Genomic DNA, 19,940 nt, shown 5'->3' with positions numbered 1-19,940 from the left:
CTCCTGGACCTCTCTGCAACGTTCGACACTGTCTGCCACTGCACCCTAGTACAGTGCCTCAGCAACATCGGAATCCGAGAGAAAGCACTGGAGTGGATCATCTCGTTCCTCACCGGAAGTCCGCCTCCCCCGTTCAGATCCGCGGCCACCGAAGTCATCTGCGGCGTACCACAAGGGTCATCCCTCAGCCCAACCCTCTTCAACATCTTCATGAGCCCTCTCGCAGCCATCGCAACTTCAACATCATCTCCTACGCCGACGACACCCAGCTAATCCTCTCCCTCACCAACGACCCCGCCACCGCCAGAACCAGCCTAAACGAAGGGATGAAGGACGTCGCTGAATGGATGAAGAACAGCCGCCTGAAACTGAACTCAGACAAGACGGAAGTCCTCATCCTGGGATCATCGCCCTCCACCAGGGAAGACTCCTGGAGGCCCCCTACCCTGGGCACCACCCCCAAATCAACGGACCATGCACGCAACCTGGGCTTCATCCTGGACTCCTCCCTCTCGATGACCAGACAAGTCAACGCCGTCTCGTCATCATGCTTCAACACCCTGCGCATGCTCCGTAAGATCTTCCGATGGATCCCCACTGAAACCAGGAAGACGGTCGCCCAGGCACCTGTCACCAGCCGACTGGACTACGGAAACACCCTCTATGCCGGAACCACAGCCAAACTACAGAAAAGACTCCAGCGCATCCAGAACACCTCCGCACGACTCGTCCTGGACATCACCCGACACAGCCACATCTCCGACCACCTGAGAGACCTGCACTGGCTCCCCGTCAGCAAGAGAATCATGTTCAGGCTCCTCACCCACGCACACAAGGCCCTCCATGACCTGGGCCCCAAGTACCTCAACAATCGCCTGACCTTCTATGCGCCCACCCGCCAGCTACGATCGACCAGCCTCGCCCTCGCCGCCGTACCACGCATCCGCAAAGCCACCGCCGGGGGAAGATCCTTCTCCTACCTGGCAGCCAAGACATGGAACTCCCTCTCGATCCACCTCCGGCTGACCCTGGATCATCTCTCCTTCAGGAAGCTCCTCAAGACCTGGCTCTTCGAGCAGTAACGTACCCCTCCCCCCCAGCGCCTTGAGACCCTTACGGGTGAGTAGTGCGCTATACAAATGTCCATGATTGATTGATTGATTAGTTCCTATTGGGGATTTACACAAGAGTGTTTCCCAAAGAAAGTGGTGTCTGACAAGGGCACCAACTTCATGTCTGCTTATATGATGCCAATGTGGAGGAGTGTGGTGGGACTTACAAATTCTCCACCCCCTACCATCCACAAAGCCAAAGGTCTTGTTGAAAGGTTCAACAGGACTCTGAAAAGCATGATCAAGTCCTGCATGTGGCCTTCAGGCAAAAATGGGCTATCCTCTTGCCATGCCTCTCTTTGCTTACAATGAGGTGCCACAGAAGTGGGTTGGCTTTAGCCCCCCTTAACTAAATGTTATTGATATTTGGTGGTACAGTGTGGCTAGGGGGCTAATTACATATTTTCAAGTTAGAATATGTTACCAAATAGTACCAGTATCTTAGAACATCAACAGATGCAAGAAGGAGCAAACTAATAAGACAACCCTGGCACAGGCTGTGCACTTCACTTCCCCCTGCAGAGCATGTCTATCAAGTTCGATCAGATGTCTGAAGCTGCTAATCATGAAGGTGTCTGTGGCCAAATAGGTGTATTACCCGTTCCATGAAGCGATCCATGGAGTGTGTTGGGGGCAGGTCTATGCCCCTGTAAGTTGCCCATGAGGACCAAATCGTGTTCTGTTTCTCTGGGCAGCCTTGCACCCTGAAGAGTGCCATTTCTGTCCACATTCACCTGTCCACAGCATGTTTCTGACCCCCTATCGATGGCAGAGAAATCTGCTTCCGATATTGGGCAATGTCCCACTTGGCCAGTGTGAGTCCGAGGAATAGGAGGTGCTGCTTGTATCTGCTACCGCCATTCCCTTCTGTACTGTATAATAGGAACAGTTTGGGCTCCCAGGCAAAATGTCAGGATAGGACCTGTTCTAGACAGGATGATACCTTACGCCAAAAGGGCTGAAGTGCCCTACTGTTCAGTACTGTGTGTAGAAAGGTCCTTTCCTCATCCCCCCATCTGAGGCAAATGGGGATGGGATAACCCCTATATACCAAAGGCGAGACCGCATATAGTATGCTCTATGTACATATTTAAATTGAATCAGGCAGTATTATGTTGCGATAATGGCACCTCGGGGCTAGCCAATGCCTCTGTCCAGTCGTCATCCGTGAGCTTTGGATCGTCCATCTCCCATGCCGTATGTAGTGTGCTTAGTGTAGTATGATTGTGAGTGAATTGTTTAATTTTTTGGGCACCTAGGTCTCCCATTAATGGATGCCCCTCCGAGGGGTGAAACTCCGGTAATCCCCCCAGAGAAAGGATATGTGGTGCCAATGCATACCTAAGCTGTAGGTATCTGTAGAATTGGTTACGGTGAAGATGATATTCTGTTTGTAATTGCTGAAAGGACTTAAGCACTGTCCCCTGATAAGGTCTCATGTATGAAAACCTGGTAGTGTGGTGACTTGTCGGAGGTAAGTTCCTTGCCAAAGGGGGGTTGTCTGTGTCAAGTGCCCTCCCCAGTCTAGCCTCCTTACTGTTAGGCCTGGGCAGTGAACTTTGCTCCGTTCGCGGAGTTTCCTGCACCCCGCGGAGTTCACGATGTGCAGCAGAGTTTTTTCTCCGCTCGTGATCGCGAACGGTAAGTTTGCGATTACGAATGGTAAGTTTGCAAGCGAGAGCTGCCGCTTGGGTAGAATTTCTACCCGAGCAGCAGGAATACTAGCACAAACTCATGTTCGCACTGCACTCCACCACTCGTGGAACATCGCAGAGTTTTTTTGTAACTTCGCAGTGTTTCGCTTAGCAAAAACTCCACAAACTACGCCCAGGCCTACTTACTGTGCAATCCCATATCTGTATTACTACCTTACACGCTGATGGTAGATGATCTAGGTTTGTCTGACTATAAAGGAGGTCCAGAAGTGATTGGGAACTCATTAATGTTTAGTGAATGGGAGGAGGCATAATAAGCATATATATTGGCTGCAGCGAATCCTCCCCAGTAGGTGGATTGTGTACAGGTCCGCAAAACAACCCTAATGGCACCACTGCCCCAGAGAAAATGGTTAAGAAGTGTGCTGACCTGTTGGAATCTTCGGGATAATATACAGGAAATTTTGGAGTCAGTATAATATTCACCGTAGGGAGACCATTTTGAAGATGGCAGACTGGGCGAACATGGATAAAGGTAGAGGTGACCACCCCTTCATTTCATCACGGGGACTAGACATTAGGGGGTGAATATTCCGTGACCAAGAAATGATCAGGCATGGTGAGATGAAGACACCCAGGTGATGGAAACCCTCAGTGGCGTGGGACAATTGGGTCACCCACGTGCCTCTCCCCGGGTATCCGCAGATTGGTAATAGCACAAGCTTCGATGGGTTGGTACCGAGTCCTGTGGTTTCCTCAAATACACGGAGTAGCTGCAATATTGACGGGCAGGAAAAACCAGGGTCTGTAAGACAAAATCAGCACATTGTCTGCGTATAATGCAATCCTTCCGGACAGCTCCGTGGACCATTCAAATCCCCGCTCCTAGGGGTCCCGCCTCACCCACAGAGCTAAGAGTTCTATTGCAAATGCACATAATAGTGGGGAAAGCGGGCAGCCCTTCCGCTTGCCTTTGTGGATTGGGAATCACTCTGATTGCACTCCTGGCACCCATACAAGATCTGTGCATTGTAGATAGAGAAATGAGAGAAAACGTGGGTCAAAATTGAGGGCGCGGAGGAGAAGAAATAGGTAGTCCCAACTTAGTCAGTCAAATGCCTTATTGATGTTGGTGAGCAAAAGTTCTGCGGGCAATCAAGTTCTGGGGCTTTTGCAATGGCATTATGAACTCGCCTGATGTTGTGTCGGGTGGATCTTTATGGCAAGAAGCCTGCCTGGTCTGGATGAACGAGCTCATGAATGTGTGTGCAGAGGCGATTGACAAGGACTTTACCCAGGAGTTTAGATTCAAAATTCAGAAGTGAGATAGGGCGGTATGAGGAGGGTTTGCCGGGAGGACGCCCAGGTTTTAGGAAGACCAAAATTTCGGAGTGCCGTCAGTCAGGAGGAAGAATCCGTTGTTCTAGGGTTTCATGAACTGCATTTAAGAGGTTCAAGCCTAGTGGGACATATAAGATTGTAGAAATTCACTCTGAAATCCTTTGGGACCCGGTGCGCGGCCTGGCTGAATTCCTGACAGGGCTACTCTGAGCTCCTCAACCGTGATTGTTTCGTTGAGCTGTTTACAAACATGGTTGGGTAGTGACTCTGGTGGTATATCTCTCAGGAATTCACTAATTTGATCTGGCGATATAGTTTCCTTTTTCGAGTATAGGGACAAGTAATAGGATGCGAACGCTTGGGCGATGGAACTTGGGGTAGTACTGTGTTTTGCAGTGTAGGTACTGGAGAGGGTGACTGCACCAGTTGACAAAGGCAGTGTAACATCCTACTTGATTTGTCCCCCATTGATAGATTCTCAATTGGGTCGCTTGCCACATGCATTGGGCTTCATTTGTAAACAGCTGGTGCAGTTGTTGTGTAAGGAGGAGACAGTGCTTGGCTTTGGCACTCTTGCCCTCCCTTACTGCCTGTTCCAGGGCTTGCTGGCGGGTTGCGTGAAGTGGCGATGTTTCTCTCCTGCCTAGTAGCTAATAACTTTTTTCAGGCCCTTTTTGTAGCTTAAGTGTCATGGGCGAACATTCCAGCATCAGTGTCTGCAACAATGGTATACCTCCCACCTAGGTCGGACCAAGTTTTGGGGAGTCTATATGGGACCCTACAGTATATAATAATTGCTGTACCACATGACCAGTGGACGAACCCCGAATGAAAGATCTGATCGTATCCGCAGCGAGTTAGACATGGTGCTTTATTACCCATCATGTGTGTTACTTGTAAAACATGGGTACTCAACGACATTGGCCCAGGGGTCACAAAGTATGGTCTGCATTGTGACCGAGGACAGCACTGATGCCGGCAGGGTGGCGGTAAGGGGTCTGCGTGGGTCAGGGATTGTGGTAGGAGGTCTAACAACATGTTACATAAACGGACAAGCATTTATTTGCAGGTTAATAAATGAGTGCCCGTTTATTTAAAAATAATTCCTAAATATTAGTGCTCAGCAACAGAACAGCAGCTATTCCTGCTGTTCACCGGGGGGCTGCATGTAAAGGTCAAGAAGTCCGCAAGTGGCCCCTGGGCCGTACTTTGAGAATCACTGTTGTAAGAGGAGGATAACCACCTCCAGTCATTTGGCTTGCCTTAAGACCGCTCCCTGCTTCATTTTGTCTACATTTCACGTCATAATGTTAAGCCCACCGGGCAAGGTACTGGTGGCATTCACAGCCATCCACTTTTCAGGGGGGTTGCCTGGTGCCAAGTGCCTGTGGAGGGTCTACGGTGCCTAAACTGTGTTAACTTTTCTTTGTATAACTGAAAATAAAACTCTTCCCCCCTGCCCTCTCCCCAATACTTCCACCAACATGAAGCATCTGTCACAGACGGGGTGCTCTCCAGTCCCCAACAGGTGACCCCGGGATATTCCTGCCAATGGTTCCCCAACTCCCAATGTCTTTATCCATGGTTGCTCAGGGCGTGCAGGAAGCACCTATAAGTATCTCCCAAGCCTGGTGATTCACGATGCAAACTTAAAAAAGTTAATTAGCGTCCGGATCAGGAGCGAGTGACAGGGTGCCAGGCAGCATCTCCATTACAGTCATGAATCTTCCCCTGTGCCTGGGAATGCTAGTTAGACCTCGACCTGAGTGGTCTTTTGGAGGTGGATTTCTTCAGACAATTTCTAACTTTAGGACTCCTAAATGCCTTCTGTGAATATCGAAAGTCTTAAAGTTAGGTTTTTTCTCAGTTTGGGAGTAGTTAAGTTAGGAGTCCTAACTTTAGGACTCCTAAATGCCTTCTGTTAATACCCAAAGTCTTAAAGTTCGGATTTTTCTCAGTTTAGGAGTAGTAAAGTTAGTACTCCTAACTTTACGACTCCTAAATGCCTTCTGTGAATACTGAAATTCTTAAAGTTAGGATTTCTCTCAGTTTAGGAGTAGTCAAGTTAGGATTTCTCTCAGTTTAGGAGTAGTCAAGTTAGGACTCCCAACTTTAGGACTCCTAAATGACTTCTGTGAATACTGAAATGAGTAAGTGCCTTCTGTGAATACCAAAATGAGTAAGTGCCTTCTGTGAATACCAAAATGGTAGTAAGTTTAGGATTTTGTCCTAAGTTAGTTCTGTGAACCGGGCCCTGTGAGTTTATTAACTTTTTGTTGTAGTGATGTGACCGAGTCTTTGATGGACAATACCCTGATTTTAGCCTCAGTAATGCGGTTGACAGCCTTCCTGAAGTCTTGTCTTAAGAAGGAGACTTCAGAGCCGACTGCCTTGATCTTGGCATCCAATGTGTCATGGGCCTTGGTGATTGCGGCAAGCAGGGCAGCATTATCTAGGGTGGTGTGCCCACCGTTGACATTACTAGCCTTTCCCAGGGTAGTGGTGTACTGGTCCAGCGTACTCTGCTTTGTGGTGGGTCCTGAGAATGTATCCTTTGTCATGATGGCCAGGGAAAGGGCCCAGAGACTGGGCGTCACCTCTCGTCCTGTCTCCCTACAGGGGCGACTACCTCACAGTTCCGCTCACCCCGCCAGGTGCCACCGCAATGCATGTCAGGGAGGGTCACTGTGGGCCAGGCCTCACGGAAACAGGCTGCCCCATAACGCAAGCCACACTGGGCCTAGCCCGGCTGCCTCCGCAGCCGAGGAACGGACCGCCAAGTGGACCACCTAGGAGGACCACACCCACCAGACCTCCAGCCTCCACACACGTCTCGGCTCACCTGTACAGGCACTGGGGATATTGATCTTTATGGTGTGTTTAGGGGGGCCCAGGCACAGTCACTCTCGATGACCCATTAGATGCCCAAACAACAGGGTCTTCCGTCTGGGTCCGGGACCCAGGTCACCACCACACTATGGGAGGGAGAGTAAGCATCTAGCCCTCTTCCTCCCCCGACAACTCAAAGGCTGGTCCCGCATCGCAGGCCTATCTTGCCTGTGCCGGTCCCTTGCTGGGTTTAGGCATTGGGTTTTTGCTTGGGCCCCGTGGGGGAAAGTTCTCAGTCTGGCCTTGCAGGCTGCATGTTCACTGAGGGTGCAAACGCCGATGGGGTACGCCCACCCCACCTGCAGAAATCTTCTGTGCCGACTCCTCTGATGGGGGGCCTGCTCATCCCACCCCGACTTGGCCGTGGCAGGTTGGTCTGTAGGAATCCACTGGATCACACCACTACCCTGGGTGCCTCACTGCATCCCGTGTGTCTGTGTCAATCTCTCTTCTCACTGTATGGGTCTGCCGATGTCGCGCTCCCCGGTCCCGGCCTTTACGCTAGCAGTGGGCCGCAATGCATTGCGGGCCGCAGAATCAGGGCCAGTGCTGCTCCCTTTCGGAGTTGGATCCTTGTGTATTCTGTTGTACCATCCCCGGCACCCAAATCGTTGCTCTGGAGTTCCACCGTTAGGGCTGCAGTCATCCAGTCCACCCAAAGGAGATTTAGGTGCCAGATGTAGGTAATCCGAATTTATCGATTCTAAAATACAGAATTTTGCCGATTCAGTATTTTAGAATCGGTAAATGGGATGTAGGTATTAATTCGGTAAGTATTACCGAATCAGTAAGATTGGAGGCCCATAGGAATGAATGGGAATTACCGAATCGGTAAATACCGATTCTGTTACATGGGGAACACATTGAAGGGTGGCAGGGTGTCACTTTGACACCCTGTTGCACCCCTCAATAGTGCATGGGTGCATATGTGGAACACATACATGCCCTAAGGGCATGTATGTCTGCCACATGGCACTGTAATAATTTGCAAACAATTGCTTCTTTTGGAGTTTTCGTTATTTACCACCAACTTGTAGTTGGTGGTAAATAACGAATCCTAAAATGGGAAAAGCACTCATTTGAGTGCTCCCTACATTAAGGATTCAGTAACTTACCGAATCAGTATTTAAGAATTCAGTAATTTACTGATTCCTTAAATTACCGATTCAGTAAATTACCGAATCCTTAAATTAGGCCCCTACATCTGAAAAGCCTAATACCGGTCGGTAATGGCCGAAATTCGGTAATTTCAGCCGTTATCGACCGGTATTAGGTGACCTACATCTGGCCCTTAGTGCAGATGCCATCGGATTTTGAGCTTGGCGGGATGGAGCTCGTATAGATGGCGTCTGCCATGATGGCTTTCCAAGCCACGCCCCACCAGCTTTATCCCCTTTGAGCTTCTGTATGGACACCCTGTAAGTGGATCTCTCATTTTGGTGACAGTAGCATAGAAGCAAACTCCCAGGAACACTTCCCAGGATGGTGTTAGCTACATGCTGGCCATCAGAAGCCATATGGTCAAATTGAGGAAGCAAGCTCTGACAACTTAGAGGCCAGCCAGCAAGTGATGAAGCAGTGGTATGCCCACAATTCTAACCTGTAGAATTACAACCTGGGTAGAAAGTGTAGGTGATGGAACATGTGGAGCCCAGGGCCTTCTAAGACCGTTGGACTGGGCCCTATGAGATAGTTGAAGAAAGGGGGAGGTCACCTACCTGGTAGACCTCAAGACCCCCATGCACCTCCACAGGTTGCTCCACAGGTTGTCTCAAGCCACACTTTGAGAGGTCTGAACTCACCATGCTGTTGTTGAGAGATGGAGGAGAAGAAGAGGGGAGTGAATGTGTCCCTGACCTCTTAGCCCCTAAAAGAGAAGGAAGCGTCAGTGGAAGGTATAAACCTGTCTCCTACTCTATCTGAACAGCAGAGGGACTGCCACCAGTTGCTTGTATAGTACAATTTGCAGTTTTCCCTCACCCCTCAAACTAACCACCTGTGTACCCATGATATGGACGTAATAAAACTTACAGACTGTCTGATAATGTGAGGGCCAGCATCAAAGATGAGGTTGCTAAGATGCTGAAATTGGGGATGATTCAACCCTCCAGTAGCCCCTGGTCAAGTCCACTGGGCTCCACACCAGCACTCAGGTTGTGTGTGTATTGCAGGGGGCTCAATTAAGTCACCAAGACTGATGCTCATCTCATCCCCTAGGCTGATGAGCTGATAGATAGGTTAGGTGCTGTCTAGTTCTTAAGTAGCTTTAGTCAGGGTACTGGCAGATTGCCCTAACTGAGGGAGTCAAGGAGAGATCAGCCTTCTTCACTCCAGAGGGCAACTATCAGTTTAGAGTGATGCCCTTTGGACTCAAGAATGGTCTTGCCACCTTCCAGAGGCTGGTGAACCAGGTTTTGGCTAGAATGGAGACCTTCCATGCTGCTTACTTTAATGACATTGCAGCTTTCATAAGCAGCTGGAAGGACCACCTTTCTCACCCCCAGGAAGGGATTTTGGCCCTATAACTGGAAGGCCTGAATATCAACGCCAGTAAGTAGCAGATAGGGCCGGGGTCTTTGGTGTATTTAGGACACCTGATTGGCAGGAGTAAGGTGCAGCCCCTCCAGACCAAGATAGACACTATCATGGCCTGGGAGCCCCAGAAAACCCAAATGTAGACCTCTCTAAGTATTACAGGAGGTTTGCCAAGGAAATTGCACCGTTGTGGCCAACTTGACAGAGCTGACTTTGAAGAAGCAGCCCAGAAATGTGATTTGGACAAAGGCATGCCATAACGTATTTGACTCCCTACAGCAGGCCATGTGCCCTGCCCCTATGTTCAAGGCCTCCCACTTTTGCAGGGAATTTATTGTTCAGAACGATGCCTCAGAGCATGACATAGGGGCAATACTTACACAACTTAATGAAGAGGGCTTACATCAACCTGGACCCTTCCTCTCAAGGAAGTTACTTCCCAGGGAACAGAGGTGGAGCACTATTGAAAGGGAACCCTTTGCTGTGGTCTGGGCACTGAGGAATTTGAGACCCTATCTGTTTGGGACTCACTTCTTGGTTTCAGACCAACCACAGGCCCTTCAGGTGGCTATTGCAGATGAGGGGTGAGAATCCTAAATTGTTGAGGTGGTCCATCTCCCTACAGGGTTTGCACCTTAGGGTGCAACACAGACCTGAGGTAGACCACACTGATGCTTATGGTCTTTCCAGGTTCTACCGCCTTCTTGAATAGAACTCCAAAGAGGTTGGATAACTCTTCCAACTTTCAGCTGGGGGGACACTTGTTAGACCTGACAGCCTTGAGGTTGTCTTCCCCAAACATTTTGCCTGTTTACGTCCTATTTTTCAGTATTCTCTTTATTGGCCTTAGGACTCTGAGCACTTTACCACTGCTGACCAGTGCTAAAGTGCATGTGCTTCTTCCTTAAACATGGTTAATTTATATGTTTATTTTACCTGTAAGTCCCTAGTAGAGTGCCCGTCTTGTACCCAGGACCTGTAAATATAATGCTATTAGTGGGCCTGCAGCACTGATTGTTACACCCACATGAGAAGCCAAATAAACATGTCTCAGGCCTGCCACTGCATAGATTTTGTGTGCAGTTTTTACTTCCATGTGGACTTGGCATTTAAAGTCCCTTGCCAAGCCTTAAATGCCCCTTTTATTATATATAAGACACCCCTAAGGCAGCCCTGAGTATACCATAGGGCATGGAGCTGTGTGGATAAAGTTAGGACAAGTACTTTTATGTTTTGCATGTCCTGGTAATGAAAAACACCTACATTTGTAAATTCACTACTTTGAGGCCTACTCCTCTCATAGGTTAACATTGAATATTTCTTAATACACCTTTAAGCAGTTAATCCTGATTGAGAAGGAGTATCTCTATCATGTTTTCTATCATCGGAATGGTAATGATAAATCCTCTTTGCTGAAAAAGTTGTATTGAACATTACAATTTGAGAAATACCACTCTTAGAAAAATTGCATTTTCTGTTCTTAAAGCTCTGTGTGCCTGCATCCTGTGTCCAATACACTTTTAGGGCGGGTGACAGCTGGACTTTGTGCATTCTCTTGAGACACACACACAAAGGAAGGCTAGGTGAGACTGAGTGCCCATCTGCATCCTGATGGCTTATGCTGGACAGAATGGAGGGTGGAGCTGACACTTATACCTGAATTGGCAGTGTCCTGTCCCACACAAAGGGCTGAACATCCCCGTGTAGTGTATCTGGAGCCAAGGCTGGGAAGGAAGGACCTCTGTGCACTTTAAATCCCCTCTTTGAAGTCACTTCCACTTCAAAGGCACAGCTGTGTATAAGTACTGAGTCTCTGACCTCACCAATTCAGACACTTCTAGACCTGTAAAAACACTTTGCCAGGAAGAAGGACTGCTGTGCTGCTACAGGGACTGCCACTCTGCTGGGCCGCAGCTCTGGAAGAACTGATATTTTGCTGTGGTTCCCTGCTGCTTCTACACTCTGCCCCTGCTGAGGAACAACTGGACTCTTGTTTGAACCCAGAGTGACCTCCAAGGGCATGCTGGCTTGCCTCCTGCTTTGAGTCTCAAGGGTATCAAAGCATCACCTTCTGCTCCTCCGCCTGTTCCATTGGAAGTGGATCTAGGTGTTTGCTGCAGTGGAACTGACACATCCTCTGCTGTGTAAAGTAGAATCGACACATCAACGCTGTTGAAGAAACAGAACCGGGAACTAGCACATTAACTCCAGAACCAATGCATCAGGACCGCCGCAGCTGCAGTGTGAGAAGATCAACGCATCCCCTCAACTGTGTGAAGAAACCTGGTGCATTATCTTTGGAACTAACACATCTTGGCTTCAGTGCTTTGTCTTCGGAACCAGTGCATTGACATTGTTGCATGGCGAAAATCAACACATCACCTCAACTGCGGGACCAATACCGGTGCATCGCTCGGCTGCACCACCCATCTTGCTGATGCGACAAGGATCAATGTACTTTGTGCAGCGGGCCTTTCATGGCTCCTGTGCCCCATAGTGTTCAGCCTGAACTCTTGACTTTGCCCCAGTTCAGCGCGACCAAATAACCTCCATAAGCGCTTATTGCATCTAATCACTATTTTTACATTTAACCTTTAACGCCATAACGGCGGCCGCGATTTTGCAGAAGTGTGGCACTTCCGCAAAACGGGCGGGGCCGACGGCAGCACAGAACGGGTTAAAAATGTATATCTCGGCTACTACTTATTGGATTTTTGTTGTTTTGGTCTTGTTTTATTTGGAGAATGATAATCTAATCATGTAAACTGGTGTGGAGTTGTGTTTGTGGTATTTGCACTGTGCTACTTTTTGAAGTGTTGCACTTTTATTGAAGATTTCGTCAGCTAAAACTTATTTTGCAAGTACGTTCTCCGGAGCAAAGCTAAGGAGCCTGCAGTTGTAAAACATTCTTGATTTGCTTGATTTTTTTCTCGAACAAATGTTTTAAAATGTTTTGTAACCTTCCTCAACTTAGAGAAACGTTCAAAGACACAAATAATCTTTCAAGAACTTTTCAGAGTGAAATATTTGCAACGCCACATACCATGAAGTCAAACTTATACCTCAAGAATTATCACCAAAAGTGTGGAATTCTGCACATTTTCTACCAGCGACACAAAGGAAAATGAAAAAAAACAGTACCCTCTTGCTACATTGGTAAATAATATTCTGAAAAAAGTAATTTTCTTTCTTTGCATTTCTTTCAGAATCACCTGACAGAAGTTGAGTCACAACTCAAGACTCATCCACAGCATCAAGAAATGAAAACAACTGATGCAAAAGCACTATACAGCCAGCCAACAACTAGACGAGTGGTCGTGTACGCTAATGGCAGCAAAGCAGATCAAGGAGTCTATGCCTGGGGCCAAACTCTGGACGAGGTACGAGAACATAGGCATTCCATGATAAAAATTGATTGCCTGGTTCAAATTCTTTCCATAGCTTATTTTCCAACAAAGCTTGTGACATTTCAAAACAAGATGTGAATTCAGCTGGGGGCATGAGTCTTTAAAATGGTTGAGCTGACATTAATATTGAAAAATCTCACTTGAAGATACATAAGGCAGAGAGCGTGCTGTCAGGCTAGTTGCATATCCAAGGGTGCCAAGTTGCAGGTGTCTGAGGATGTTGTGAATCACTTTTGCTTTATTTATTATAAAGCAGTATGTGCATGGGGCAGCCAGATGCCCTGCTGAGCTCAACTTGTTTGTCCTTCCATCTCATCTCTCTGCTGCTTAGGGTTCACATGCTATGCCGTGATTTGCTCGGCTGAGCTCGCAGTGGGAACCAGTGCTTGAGGTTGTCAGTCTATGTAACATTGATCACATATTGCTTTTGTATACTTTTTTGAGACCACATACTATATGTACAGTTCCATTCTACTTGTCACGTGTTTCTAAAATATATGCTGTCAGCCACCTTTCGGTTATGGGTAGCAATATGTCTTATAGCACTTCCGCTGACTTGCTAACTCTCTTGTTTTGTGTGTTTGGGAATGCCCCAACGACATGCTAAATGATAATTGTTACCTGTAATGCTTGAATGTTAGAATACCAAGTGAAACCATGTGGCACTTGTATTCCTGTATATTTTAATAAAGCATCATGTGATCTGACATTATAAACAACTCTATACAATTTTTCTGAATAGTTTAGTTCATCATGTAATGGCACGTTAAGCATTTCTACAACTGTGTTAACAATTGTTATGTTAAAAGAGCTTATATAGCACATACGATTCACTTGCGAAGGAGTATCATGTTTCACGAAAAAAAAGGAAAGACAAAAATTCAGAACAGCCGGATTTTCAGAAGTTTTTAAAATCTTCGAAAATCAGAACAAAATCAGATATGGGGAGGAATGCTGTTCCAATGATAAGGGTCCAGGTAAAGAAAATAATGGCCTCCACACCTGGAGGTTCTGATGTGGCATGAACTTAACAAGGCTTTATCCATGGACCTCAGATTTCTACTCGGACAATAAAGAATGAGCCTAGCTCATAGGCAGGAGTGGTCCTGCCCTACCTAGGGTTTGTGCTTAATACAGGAGCTTAAACAAATTGTGCTGTCTGACTTGTAACCAGTGTAATACTCTTAAGGTGGGTACAGAAGGAGAGCCAGGAGGAGGTTTACAGACAAGATGGACCACCATATTTTGTACCACTTGTAATTTGGAAAGAATGGTTTCTTTGGCCGCTACCAGAAGAGTATTTCTGTAGTCCAGGTGACTCATAATGAGAGCCTGGATCCAAGCTCTCCTAGATCTCATTGGGAGCCATTGGAACACGTTTTAAGCAACCACAAAGTGCTAAACAGGTACCGCAAACAGAGGTAGCCTGTTCTGTCAAGAACAATTTGTTACTCACTAAAAAGCCTAGATTTTTAACTACAATATTATGGCACAGAACTGGAACTAATTCAATTGGCCACCAGTCCTCAGACCAAAGTACCTGTGCTTTTTCAAACAGCAGAATTTCTGTCTTACTGCCATTCAATTGTAAACAATTGTGAGTCATCTAAGTGGCCACCTTCCACATACAGTCAATGAATCTAACTTTCGAAATCTTTGGAACTTGCCCAAAAGAGATTATCTTATCAATGGGGTGTTCTCTGCATAAGGTATTATTTCAAAGCCACAAGCTTTGCCAGTCTTGCCAAGCAGAGCCACATCAATATTAAAGAGGGTGAGACTCAGGGAAGAGTCATGAGGGACCCTTAATCCATGGTCATAGTTTGATATTTCAAAGGATGTAATGAAACCACTTGGGTTCTGTCTCCCAGAAAGCCTTTGAACCAGTCTAGAGCCTTCCTGTGAATGCCTCTCTCATACACTTTCTGTATAAGAATGGAATGGGAGACACTATTAAAGGCAACAGACAAGTCAAGTAGTACCAACATAGCCGGAGCACCTGAGTCCAGCAGGAGTCCAGTGGAATTAATCACTGCCAGAAGGATGGCCTCCATGCTGTGAGAAGCTCTGAAACCAAACTGCTAAGAGTCCAGTACATGATTGTCCTCCAGATATTTAGAAAGTTGTTTATTAACTAGGCCCTCCAAGATCTTACTAAGTAGAGGAAGAAGCGAGAAGGGCCGATAATTCGCAAGTTCTTTGGGATGAGCATTAGCTTTTTTAAGATAGGGATGACAAAGGCAGACTTTCAATCCTGTAGCAGTTTAGCTGAGTCTAAAGATAAGCCAAGAAGGTCAGTAATAGAAGGAGGGAATAAAGATGACAGGGAGAAGACTATATAAATTGGGCAATGATTGGATGGATAGCTAAATTTAACCTCACCCAGTATGTCTTGAGCCTGTTCTAGAGAGAGGCATCAAACTTTTCAAACAGGGCAAGGGGCATTGGATGGAGGTAGATTGAGGTTGATCGAATCATCTGGTCTCACTATCAAAACTGGAAAACTCTTATATATTTTAGAGTTCTTTCCCTCAAAATAGTCAGCAAGTGAGTCTCAAACCTCTTGTGATGCCAGTATTGCAAGTTTACAGGCAGCGGTCTTGGAGAATTCATTAAGTACTTTAGATAGTTCTTTTGCAGAGTTGCCTGCCTGCTCAATACTATTAATAGTATGACATCTATGCGCCACTTTGATCTTCATTCATTGTTTATAATTTCCCTCTGTGTGACATTATTATTAGTTAACAATGGCAATAGAATTGATTCTGGCAAGTATTCATCATGAAAAATACTAAATATTATTGTACTGGAAAATAAAGTGACAGTGGTTCATAGTCAGCTATTATTTACATTGAAATGTTTAAAGATAATGCATGGTGCTGCAATGATAAAGTTACACTGGTTTACTTTGAGTATTATCATTGATTTAATTAGTAAAATTACACTGATGTTTACATGTATGCAAGGCTTTATCACTGACTCGGAGTTTTATGGAAGATAGTCAACGTTGTGTTGTCAAGAGAACACAGGAGAAAGGGTGGATAAGTTTGCAGTGCACCAGAAGATTGTGTTACAGAGCATTTATTTGATGCTTTGATATCATAATTATGGGTTTTGAAATGTTTATATGAAAGAGAATTGAAATTTGCTATGAATATATAAAATATTTTACTTTTATGCCAATCTAATATATTTAAGTTTTTACGGTTTCGGAGACGTCCCACAGAGAAACAAAATCAGAACTGTACCTAATTAGGCGTTTCACACCTATGATATCTGACACTATGTTTTAACATATCTAATAAATCAGATGTAAGTTTATTCCTGAAGAAAAGTGCCCATGTACAACAAAATGGACGATACTGCATCCCCGTTTTCTGTTTTGTAATATGTTAACTATGTATCTTTTAAGGCATTCTGCAATGTAAATCTATTTGTTTTTTTAAATAATCTCTTTGGTTTTCTTTTTTGCTTGCCTGGAATTTAAGAGTAAGTTAGAGACATATTTTACTTCAGTCTAAATACGAAAGTTGTATTAACAATGCTCGAATTAAAATGCCATTGACATTGACAAAGTACTCAATTGTACCATTTTGCTCTATTTGCTCAACTAGAAAGATATACACAAGGATATTGATATGCTTCTACAGATATTGCTCCATACCACTATTTTAAGTGTTTTAGGACAGGGGTACCATATAACCCATCTTTGTTTTTGTTTTCCTAAAGATTGTGGTTACTTTTCTAGCAATCACCATCTTCATGTTCATTGTTTGGCAATGTCAACTCAAAAAGTAGACACGATCTCATTGAACATGCCTGATGGCACGGTTATTAATTAGGCCTGGGCATAGTTCGCTGAGTTTTGCAACACGGAACTCCGTAAAGTTACAAAAAAACTCTGCAAAGTTCCGTGAGTGGCGGAGCGCAGTGCGAACTGCAGTTTGTGTAGGTATTCCTGCCGTTCGGGTAGAAATTCTACCCAAGCGGCAGCTCGCAAACTTACTGTTCGTGATTGCGAATTTACCATTCGCGATTGGGGAAAAAACTCTGCTGCACATCGCGAAGTGGAGTTTTCTGCACTCTGCGAGCTCCGCGGAGTGCAGAAAACTCTGCAAACTCCACGAACGGAGCAAGGTTCACCGCCCAGACCTATTATTAATCCATTGCATATGCGGGTTTCATTATTTCACTTCACATATTTTTACATCATCCAATAGGATAATGGCACTAAGATGAAGAGCTAAGCTAAATGTATATAATTAAAAAAGAATTAAAATTAAAAAAGCATGATCCAGAAATCTAAACTGTTCCCAATTTTCCAGCTTTTGGATAACTGTACATCTAGACTGCTCATGCACCAGAATCCTGTCACAGCACTCTACACTCCTGAGGGAAGACCTATCACATCATGGGATGACATAGAGAAAGATATGCTTCTGTGTGCGTCTGCAGGGGAGCCATTCATGAACAGAAAAGGTGAGTGCTTAAAAACTTTCACTTAATCCTTCTCACAATCATGGTTCCTTGCCTGATTTGGCTGCATCAGAGGGAAAAGGTAATAGTCAAGTGTTTCCAAGAAAATACAACCTTGGGAGTAGAGCGGTGTCTTAACTGAAGGAGCCGCTATCAACATGGGTTTGACGAAGAACGTGAGCCTAGTGCAGACAGATCTACAAGCAGTCTTTGTATAACGAAGAGATGGCTTGAAGGAGTTGCAAAGCAAAATGGGGCAGATGGTAGAGCTGGGAGAGCACGAGGAGTGGCGCACAAGCAGCAGTTATATCTGAAAGGAGAGAAGGAGAGATGCAGGGATTAACCAGGATAATAGTGGGATGTTGACATTTAAATTATTATGGAGGGGGAAGAATTTCCATTAGAAGTAAAACATGACTTAAGCGCTAACATTTCCAATTATAAGAAGTACCTTTTTCATTTCAATGTTAGTATTTATTGCCATTACTTTAGTTTCAATATCCTAGTCCTCATTTCCACCAAAGTGGCTACCTGCTGTGTAGATGATTTTACTCTGACAATAACAGAAAAGGAAACCACCACTGAATAATGTTAATGCAGCTCCTAAGAACACAAGTAGATGTGCATCAGAGCTTAATAGATCTAGACATTAAGTATGTGTTCCACAGAAAAATACAAATGTTTCTGGGATACTCTGCAAGGGCCAGTTCACAAAGGATTGAACAGATGCTTCTTCATTATGATATTCTAGGGCCATAAGTTAGATACTACGCCCCCTATTTCTAAAGTTCATGCTGCTGCTTGAGTTAACTATTTTGTACATTCAAAGCCGATAACGAAGCTTTAGATGTCGCATGAATTATACCCCAATGTTGAGTGTCTCTATTTAATTAAGTATGTAGCTCTAATTACCTCGAATGAAGGATTGCTAGCCATAAATATCCAAAAATACAAAATGCATCACGGGTCGCCAGTTTTGTCTCTGCTACTGCATAAATAATTACTTTATGTCTGCAGACCATGGCCGAATTACACATATGGCACATTTTCCTTGTTTGTGCCGGGCGCACCTTTTAAAATGTGTCCCTGGTGCAATCAAGGAAAATGTGCCGTATTAGGGTGAATGTACTGCCCCTAGGACAGTCGCGAACTTACACATGAAAAACGGAGTAGCTGCTCTGAAGTCGCTCTGTGTTTTCACAGTGCAGGCGGCAACCTGCTTGCACTTTCAAAGGGGATTTGAGATCCCCTTGCAGGTGGGAGCACTGAGTGACTGCACCCGCCTGCAAGGGGATATCTGGGGAGTCCAGGGAACCTCCTTTCCCCCTGCCAGAGGGTTGCAATCAGGTGGCGCACTTTCAGTGCACCTCCTGAGAGCTTCTTTTACTCTGCGCCCGCATCTGTAATAAGGTGCGGATGCAGAAGCAAAGGGATTCCCTCATTTGTATGGGCCACACCCTCATGCAAATGAGGAAACACCCTCTTGAGGAAGCACTTGCGCTGTATGTACACCACCGCATTTGATATTACAGAACAGGACGTACAAGCGCCTGCGGCCCCTTCTGTAATACCAAAGTGCACTGGGGGCGTGCAAAGCAGGCGCAAACACCTGGTACGTCCCCAGGGCACTTCTATATTACAGCCCCTTGTCTTAGTCATCCCTATCCAGGACCCAGTAAATAGCTACATTTCTGCCCTCAGGTTAAAGGCAGTCCTGCACTATAAAGTGCACAGTCAAGGTATCATTTTTTTATCATTCCGGCAATGATTGGGCTTGACCAGTTATTTAAATATAATAAGATCATTTTTTCCTAGATGACTTTGCTATTCCAACAATAACTTTTTCACCTTTAGATGTATATGTAACCAATGAAAGAACATTTTCTGTAACAGTCGAACCTCTGGTTTTCTTGTGTGGGATTCCTACAGGACAGCCACAAGGGACAGATCCTTTTAGTCTCTGTTACCCAAAAGTCTACGAAGGAAAAAAGAAAATGGAAGGGGTGATGGAAATTATGGAAAGGAGAAACAGCAACCTTTTAATTACATGGGAGAATACCTGTCTAAATTCAAACTGAAGCAGATGGATGATGAATATCATGTGGTAGTGGAGATTATAGACAGGGAAATAAAGGGAGAGGCGGGAGTGTTCACGATTGAGCAAGATTTGTGGTCAACTAGCTGGTTGTGTAGACCTACAAGAGTTTTAAAGATGAATTAAAACCAATTTCGAATAAAATGTTTAATTATGGAGTGGAGACAGACACGTCGGAATAGTAGTAAGTGGGCTGCTCGAAACTGAAATCCCGAGAGAAGAGGTAGGTTGAACCTCAATAGCATGTAGACATTGTATAAGAGAAGGCCCTCACGGGTGGGAAGGTCGAATGCAACCACACCTACACTTGATTTTGAAGAAGTCTTACCGTGTGAGCATGCCATCAGCCATGAAATAGTGGGGAACCAGGAAGCACATGTTGGCCGAACATTACGAGTTTGCATCATTTGCGCATGAAGGCATAACGTTT

At 45.6% G+C, this 19,940-nt stretch overlaps 1 protein-coding gene across 1 annotated transcript in view; it reads left to right on the top strand.

Moving 5' to 3' along the window:
- The window catches only part of DCDC1 (doublecortin domain containing 1), a 1,658,417-nt gene that overhangs the window by 1,594,220 nt on the left and 44,257 nt on the right, over positions 1–19,940 (top strand). Inside the window, exons 34-35 of the mRNA XM_078683738.1 lie at positions 12,739–12,912; positions 17,265–17,418. Coding sequence (XP_078539864.1) covers positions 12,739–12,912; positions 17,265–17,418 — 328 coding nt within the window. The remainder of the gene's footprint in view (positions 1–12,738; positions 12,913–17,264; positions 17,419–19,940) is intronic.

The sequence above is a fragment of the Lissotriton helveticus genome, chromosome 3_1 (genome assembly GCF_964261635.1).
Source record: "Lissotriton helveticus chromosome 3_1, aLisHel1.1, whole genome shotgun sequence".
NCBI lineage: Eukaryota > Metazoa > Chordata > Amphibia > Caudata > Salamandridae > Lissotriton > Lissotriton helveticus.
This window is presented reverse-complemented; position numbering and strand designations above follow the sequence as displayed.